The 8,761-nt window shown below is 47.4% G+C and overlaps 1 protein-coding gene across 1 annotated transcript in view; it reads left to right on the top strand.

Annotated features, from left to right (window-relative positions):
- T265_11416 (hypothetical protein) overlaps positions 1-5,597 on the top strand; it is a gene marked incomplete at both ends in the record, with an annotated part of 14,458 nt that extends 8,861 nt beyond the window's left edge. The window contains 2 exons of the mRNA XM_009178065.1: positions 3,026-3,324; positions 4,817-5,597. Of these exons, the coding sequence (XP_009176329.1) occupies positions 3,026-3,324; positions 4,817-5,236 (719 nt within the window). The remainder of the gene's footprint in view (positions 1-3,025; positions 3,325-4,816) is intronic.
- Positions 5,598-8,761: the final 3,164 nt, after the last annotated feature.

The raw sequence follows: 8,761 nt of genomic DNA, 5'->3' as shown, positions 1-8,761 counted from the left end.
GCAGAAAAATCGCCCCCGCCATATATATATAATTAAGATCGCGGTGCAGTTTACCTGCGCTGTCCTTGTTAGATTTCCTTATCCCAGTAGAGGTGAAACTGTTGGTGTAGCATGGAACGTCAGAGGAAGTCAGCGATAGTCGACGTTCGAGAGGATGTAGTGACGGTACACGTCGGTTCTGAAATGTGCAGATATACGGACTGGTATTAATGAATCCACACGATATACACAGCACACATTCGCACGGTCGGGCGATACAGGAAAGAAGACCAGAGCGTGACCACGACACACGTGTATTCACCCGAAACCGAAACCGGAAGTCAAGGGTACAAAGCTGGGTCAAGGTCAGTCAGGGGGGTGTACAAGCGGCTACTCTTTCCTGTCCGGGGCTCGTGGTGGCCCGACCATGGTACCTGCAATAGGGAGGGAGGGAGAGGCACACACAAGGTCATGTGATAGACGTGCATGCTGATACAGTCGAGTTTCAATTGCGTTACACTGGTAGTGTAAGGAGGTCTGGGAATTCTTGTGAAGATTTTGCCCTGTAAGTGGAGCCAATCTATGCTGAATAGCCATCCGAGAAGCACTGTACAGCTGTTTCATCCTTACTGGCAATAATCAGCAGTGCGCATCTCCCGAAACTCCGGAAAGTCGAACGCGCGACCTCCTGACTAGTAGTTTGAACACTTGACCGTTCGGCCGCGCGATGCGCACTGCTGATGATTCCCAATAAGGATGAAACAGGTGTACAGTGCTTGTCAGCACAGATTCGCTTCACTTAGAGGTGGAACTATAATAACCAGCTTGTACTGACTGACTTCTATTTACTTGCTTAAAGGCCTTCGACGATCATCCACGCGACTAAAGAGTACACTTGCCGAGTGAAATTGATCAAATAAGTGGAGGCTCCCATCTTTTGTTTGAATGCGGTGTTTCGGGGACTCTTTAGGTGGGTCGGGGCGAGATGGCCCACGTGGTTAGAGCGCGAGTTTACTGGCCGAAGGGTCCGTGGTTCGAACCCGACCTCTGCCTCTCGACTTCCCCTGTCTAAACTTGGGTGATCTGATAGTATCCCAGCCCTCCTGCAACTTTCGGGTGGCATGGCGGTTAGGCACCGAAAGGGTGCTACAGCTGGTCGTTATTTTTTTAGGTGGGCCACATATACGCATGTGCACGTGGGTATTAATTTCCTATCTAGACGACACATACAATATCCTCATTCCGGTCTAACTGGACACAAAGTACCTGTTGCTGGCTGGACCATGTAGGCAAAGCAGTCACAGCTGGACATGCTCGTCCGCGGTTGCACCATATGAGGTTCAGCAACATGGTCTAAAGAGGACCCAACAAAAGCCAAATGCGCGACTCGGTGCGAAATGGCGGGATTTTGTGGGGGTTGCGTTCACACCATTCCCATCCGAACAACCCCGACACGATCGATCCGATTACTCCACATCACAGTGAACAATCACAAGTTGTGATTGGTTCTTGTGCACATCTTTAGAACAACAAAAAACAAATGTGTGGCTTCAAGTGCACAAGGCATATTAGTTGAGTGTCGAGTGGGTGCGCTTCAGCACAACATGGACAACCACTGGTGGTGCTCTTATGGAACAGCTGACCCCATGTAAATTTTGGCTGCAAAGTAGGCACAGATGACGACCCAGTCTTGTTTCCAGCGATGGACATCGCAGACCAGGGTGTCCATCGTCCGAGCTGACCGTATCGAGTCAACGCCTCCAACGGAGGGACTCGGATTTTGTACTCTTCTCACCAACTTATCGTCTAACCTGCGATAAATATGGCTGTGCCATTGTGGCTAACCCTGTTGAATGAGTATGACCAGTTGTGAAATGCCAAAACGGTGTCGTCGAACTCCGAACTCCCTGGAGACCTTTAGAAATTCCTAGAAATCAATAGTCGACGGTCTTCTCGTACCATCGTGGCCAGTTCCTTCATATTTTTGGGATATCGGGAGCGTATAGGCTCGTATTCTTGTCCTCAGTTCTAAACCACTGGACGTACTGCAGTTAGAAGAGCGTTATTCTCCCAATCGATGCGGCTTGTCGCTTTGTTTTCGCTTTGATAATTGGGAGGAATCCAGAATTCTAGGTATTTGAATAAGTTCTTCGTGTAGTGTAATGTCGATCTGGAGAGGAACGTGTTGGCAGAGAATATCTTTGTACAGTTGTTTCAAGTCTGATCAACGTGACACTGTGGTCTGTCTGACCGAATGTTAGTCCCAGGGCAATCATCTATGATCGTTCAGCTGTAGCTCCTTTTCGGTGCCTAACTGCCATCCCATCCGAAGGTTGCTCGAGGGCTGGGATGCTGCCAGGTTGCCCAAGCCTAGACAGGGGAAGTCGAGAGGCGGAGGTCGGGTTCGAACCACGGAATTTCCGGTTAGTAAATTCGCGTTCTAACCACTGAACCATTATCTAATATATTCGATATTGAAGGTCACAATATCTGACTCGCGCCACCTCTGATAGCACGATTCAGTTGCACTCTGTGGCTTATTTTCAGATGATTGGGGATAAGGGTGCATATATCTATAGTCCTGAGGCTCACCGTACAATCACAAAAACTGGTTGGTTGTGTGAGGGGATTTGATAATTTTTTATTCGAGATCTCGCTTCATAAGTGAAGCCAATCTATGCTGAAAAGCACTGTCGCACACTGTGAAGCACAGTGCTTCTCGGATCTTCAGTACAACTTTCCTTCACCAACAGGAAGAAATTGATCACAACAACTAGTGCTGCATTGCACAAGTGAGACGCATGATCTTCAAATTATTGGTTTCTACAGGTCACGAAATCCCAAAAACTACTCTGAGAGTTGTATGAAGTCATTTGAAGGGTGTATCAGACAATTGTCACGTGTCTCTTCAGTGCAGGTCTTTACAAGTAGACCAACCGCTGATAAGACCTTGAACAATCACATCACACAATCACAGCTTGTCTACAAGCGACATCAAATCACAAGCCTTTCATCGTTCGTTCCCCCCTCCCCCCTCTTGCGACAGCGGTGAAGCAGCGTCTACAAATCTACCACAGTCCCTATCACAACAGTGTCGATTGCTTCCGCCGTGTATGCCTCACCGAAGGTCCTCGCGTTCTCTATCGGGCCTACTTTACCCAACTCACCATGAACATTCCCTATCAGTCGATTCATTTTGTTTGTTACGAAACCGTGCAATCCACGTTGAATCCCGAACGACACTACCTACCGTGGACCCATGTCTTGGCCGGAGCGGCAGCTGGCGGAATAGCTGCAGCTGTCACAAATCCGTTGGATGTGTGCAAAACCATATTGAACACACAGGTAAGTCGTCTTATCTAGCCTGAAGAGACGTGATATACAATGCGTCGGAGTAAGACTTCTTGGTCACGTGTCGAAATGTTTGCTTCTCCTGCTGATTGGTCCGCCGACCTGGCAACTCTCTTTTTGGCCAATTACCAAACCCAAAAAGCTTCTTTGAAGGACACGGCTTTTTTCTATACACGATAGTTCATCGAAATATTGCTAGGTCGGGCGCGTTCGTCTGTTGATTTCGCCATCAAACAAGGGGACAGCATTAGTGTACTAGAACAACCAGAAAAAGTGATAGCAATGACAAGACAATTGTTCAACCTTGGCAACGAGTGCGCTAACCGAAAAAAAATCGACCGGTGGTTTGAAGCACAGAGAAACAGTTTGATGATTAAAAAAAGTCATCCGTTTAGAAGAGGCGATCGTCCAACGAAAACTTCGTGCTATATATCTAAGAGCGAAAAATGAAATACGCTGCGAAGATTGGTTAGTGAAATGCAAAGCGTGGAGACATGAACGATTGGTCATCTGCCTCCCCCCATATCGCATCTAGTTGGATGCTGTGAGACAGTACAGAGGGCTGTTGAGTGATTTGGTCGGTTGATTCGTGTCACACGACCAAGGCAGACTCAGCGTTCGTACGAAACGTTTTTGACAGCACAGTACCGGGTTTCGCAGGAGCATCGCGACGTCTCACAGCATCCAACTAGATGCGACATGGGGGGGCGCAGATGACCAATCGTTCGTGTCTCCACGTTTTTGCATTTCACTAACCAATCTTCGTAGCGCATTTCATTTTTCGCTCTTATTTTAACCATCTCATATGTACTGAGCTGATAACGAGATCCCGAAAACAACAATGTTCGTCACTGTGTTCTTTTTCAAACCATTGGGATATTTAAGCAACATATCTAAGAATAGGAAGTCGCTCTACAGATACGCAATGTTTCCACATATTCATCTTTACTGCAAATTCGTTGTGTGATGCGAGTCATATATGTAGGGGTGATTCACCTATTCTCGGTTCCGTCGGGCGCTGCGATCGCCCGTGCTTCATTCCAATGGTTTGTAGACCGTCTCCAATAAAAAAGAAACATCTCCACAGTGTCGGGTGATGAAATTTAAAGTTACCGCACGAGTTGGGGCAGTATACTACTCATAGGGTTGCTGAAAATTCTTTGACAGTTCACGACCGGTTTCGTCCTTCTTGGGGCTCATCAAATATGCGCAGTCCCTAAGTTTCCGTGGACCTTGAACCCAACGCGCACGAATATTGCGAAATACACTCATTTGCAAACAAATTTGGTTTCGCGGGAGACTCACCTTGACGCGTCATAAACGAGAGATTCAGCTGCGTTCCCGCGCAACCAAATTTGTTTGTAAATGAGTGTATTTCGCCACTACGTATATTGTTTTTTCTCTCCACGCGTGTCACCTTTTTTCTTCGTTCCGGTCCGCAGTTTAATCGCTGTGTATGATGTGGTTTTTCAATTTTTTTCCCCAGGAACGCTGCGCACTGCCCCACTTATCTGGTACTTCTTGTCATTCAACATCACCCCCAAATCCGCCCCAAATTCGTGGCCTTCTCGGTGCAGCGCAGCAAGTATTCGCACTGGAAGGAATTCGGGGTTTTCTCCGAGGCCTCGGGGCTCGCGTTCTGACAGCTGTCCCTGGAACTGCAATATCCTGGTCTGTCTACGAATACTTCAAATGGTATCAGCGTATCTCCCCATCCGATTCTTCACAAACAGGCGGTGATTGCGGAGGTTCTGCGGATAATACCAAACCATTTCAAGATGTGTCTCCGACGGAACGATCTGTTAGCAGTCGACGGGGGCTGTTACTACCCGCGGCAGGTGAAGTCGCCTACGCCAGTACGGGAAGAGATGATCTGCGCGAAGTTATGTCCATTGTCAAGGAGTGATTAGATTTCAATCGCGGTTGCACCAATTCCCAAGACAACGATGACTACTCACACGCAGTATGACCTGCTCGCTATGTGAATCTGTATGCGTCCAGTCCCGCTAGTCTGTGAGCACCGTGGCGACTCATAGAAGGTCGTGCCTTTTTCCAATTGATCGAGTTCATTTATACATTCGGTTGCTTTTATGTGTTGCCACTCATGGTGGTACCCTGAATCGCCAACCAACCCATGGAGTGACTATGAAGTACCAACCTAACTTTCTTTCCTTGACCAATGTACATAGCTATCTATAGGATATTCCACGTTGTATATTCAATCTGTCAGGGCAGTAGACCTTTTGAGATTTGTACTTAAATACGAGACACATTGGATAACAGTTGTCTTTTCAATTAGCCTAGCCTACATGAGAGCCACGTTGGTTTGACTGACAGTCGGTCGTGGTAGGATAGATAACGTCATGGGTATACGAATCGGACAACGTGAGTGTCACTCTCTTTCCCGAAAGATTGTCTCCCATCCGAGTTTGTCGCAAGTAACCAACCGTCAGGCATTCTGATTAAATTTCCATTGTCACGTGGTAGGTGCAAAGACTGTCGTTTGAGTAGACACGGATCGTGGAAAAATCAGCTGTAGCACCCTTTCGGTGCCTAACTGCCATATCACCAGAAGGTAGCAAGCACAAAGGCTGGAATACTGCCAGGTTGCCCAAGCCTTGATAGGGGAAGTTGAGAGACAGAGATCGGGCTCGAACCACGGACCCTCTGGTCAGTAACATCCCTCTCTAACTACTGATTCATCTCATCTGGGATACTTATTGATTGTTTCTGTCTGGGCATGGGCAATGGGGCGAGATGACCTAAGTGGTTAGAGCGCGAATTTACTGACCGGAAGGTTCGTGGTTCGAACCCGACCGCCTCTCGACCTCCCCTACCTAGGCTTGGGCAACCTGGCAGTATCCCAGCCCTTGTGTTTACTTCGGCTGGCATGGCAGCTAGGCACCGGAAAGGTGCTACAGCTGGATGCTTTCTTTCTTTTCTTTCATGGGCAAGGCGGCATTATATCGGCCCTCATTCGTACTTTTAGTTGTGTGACATTTCTGTACCGAAAGATGCCACAGCTGAAACAGTCGATATGATGCACGCTGGAAATCAGACGATGATTTTGTGAGTAGTTTGGTCGCCTCAATATGTCCTTTTCTACCGGTATGTGTGTGGAAGTGGGGAATTTCTATGTACTTGGTAGGTTGCTTTATGTGATCACGCAGGTCTGCGAAACTCATCAGAACATTTCTATGCTCCAATCGAGAAATCATGCGATTCCACTTCGTCTCCCCAAGTTAGACTTCTCAATGCGAGATCGAATCCTAGCAAGGCACCTGACAGACACAGATGACGGGTAGCTTCCTGATCGGACTTTCGTAAACAGTCATGATGGCTTTCGAAAAAGCCTTGAAAATTTAGAGATGAAAGGAGGCGGTGATACGATGGAGGGAGTAGAGACATTTTAGTGAGTAGTTGCTTGAACAAGGAAGGAAAAGACAAAGCGGTCTGTTCGACAGCGGAGGCGAGTGGAACGATTGTAAGTCAATTTGAGGGGGACAGCTGACGCAAGCCCCCAGGACGTTTGGAATGATAGTAACGATAAAATCGCCGCATCTCGGTGATGACTGAAGATTATCGATAAGCGATGGGATAACAGTGAGCCTTTCGTTGTATGCGAATCAGAATTTAGAGCTGGTTGGAAAACTGCGTTTCGGACGAATCTTCGATTTATGGGTAACGAGAACATGGCGAGAAACCCCTATCCTGGGCGAATTCGAGGTTGTCAGTTTGATTGCGAATTTTTGGCGAGATCAGCGTTCACACTGACGATTGCAAATGGTGTTTGGAAACCGAAAAGGCGGTGCGCAGGGAAGGATAAGACGTGTGGTGGTAGAGAGTGACCTCATCGACAAATGCATGAACACTGAAGGAAATCTCAAAAAAACAGGTAATTCGTTGTTGTTCCGACCCGCGTAGACGTTCTCATCGGTTGGGAGCTCAGAACTCCTGCAGTCCAACTACCAAAGTCGGATATTGGCAGTTTGGAGATAAGTTTGCTCGCCATACCCGACCAAAAGTTCTTTCACCAACGTTAAGGATCACCCCAGTCATGGTGCGATTTTTTGGCTAGCCAGGATCCCAGAATCTTTGGGAAAAAAGTGGAGATGGTGCAAGTGACAGTTGTCTGGGTTCGAAGTTCCGAGAAAATGGACTAGTTTCTTGCATGGAAGTACCCGTAGAGCTAAATGGGGGGGGGACGAATGCGGGACGAATGATCAACGGGTACACCAGAGAACCGGAAGTGTTGCACTGTCGAGAAGGGTAATCCACTCAGAAACCAGCTTTATCCCAGGCACGGAACATCAGAAATTGGAGACAGCGAAGGAGTGCAAAAGTCACTTTGAATGGACGGCTCCCAGGAGAGGCATTCAATGATGGATTTGTTTTTGGTCTTGTTGATAGTACGGGTGCGGGTAGCGACTGGAACGAGACGTTTATACAAGTTTTTTTTACAGGTAATATCACTGGGTGAACAAATCAGTCAAAGAGGTTCATGAAGCGTGTAGAAATATGGTATGAAAATGTGTATATAACTAGTGGGAATTTCGGAGGACCTCTGGACGAATTTGTACAGGTCATTCGAAAAGCCTGATTCATGGGGATATGTAACCATTCACGCTACTAGGTGAGGAGAACACTTCGAATGGACGGAAACGATTGTGTAGCCAGAGTCGGGTGGGAATGTGAGATGACACCGTGACCAGCGGATCCAAGTAGGTCGGAAGCAACAGAAGGTAGGGTTGCCGGGACGTTTCAGTGTCGGTTGGAGACGCGAGAAAAAAATGGCGACGGGAGGGCAGCTCCTCGCGGACAACTGGATCATCGGGGATGGACGAAACAAACCGTTCGGTTGTCGACGTAATCAAGGATGCAGAGGATTTCACATGAAGGATAGGACAGTTCCGACTTCTGGTTATCACAGGTAGAGGGATGAGGGCAATTTCTGTTACTTGGGACTAAAGTTACTTTCGGAATGTACTACTCATAAGGTTGCTGAAAATCCGTCGAACGCAAACTTATGGGTAGTACATTACAAATATATGCATGTATCGCGATATCTCGAATATCGTAGCGACCGAAACATGAGGCGGCCTGGTGCAGCACATTCAGTTGCACATCACAAACGATAGATTCAGCTGGGTTCCAGGTGAGTCTCTCGAAAAACCAAATTAGTTTGCAAATGAGTGTATATTTGCTAAAGTTACTTTCGGCTTAAAATGAACTGGACAGTTGATGTAAAGACGGGTGGACGACAGGTCCGAACTCCACCTTCAAGATGAAAACAGTGAGACAGAATGGAGTGCGTATGGGATTTGGGTTCCGACTATGAACAAGATTGTTGCGGAGGTAGGATTGCAGATAATGGTCGCGTTTGTTGCAAACTTGGCAGGTCACATTTATTGATCCTACGAAGTGAATTCGG

This window comes from Opisthorchis viverrini (assembly GCF_000715545.1).
Source record: "Opisthorchis viverrini unplaced genomic scaffold opera_v5_512, whole genome shotgun sequence".
Classification (NCBI taxonomy): Eukaryota; Metazoa; Platyhelminthes; class Trematoda; order Opisthorchiida; family Opisthorchiidae; genus Opisthorchis; species Opisthorchis viverrini.
Note: the sequence above shows the minus strand (reverse complement) of the source record. Positions and strands in the feature narration are given on the sequence as shown.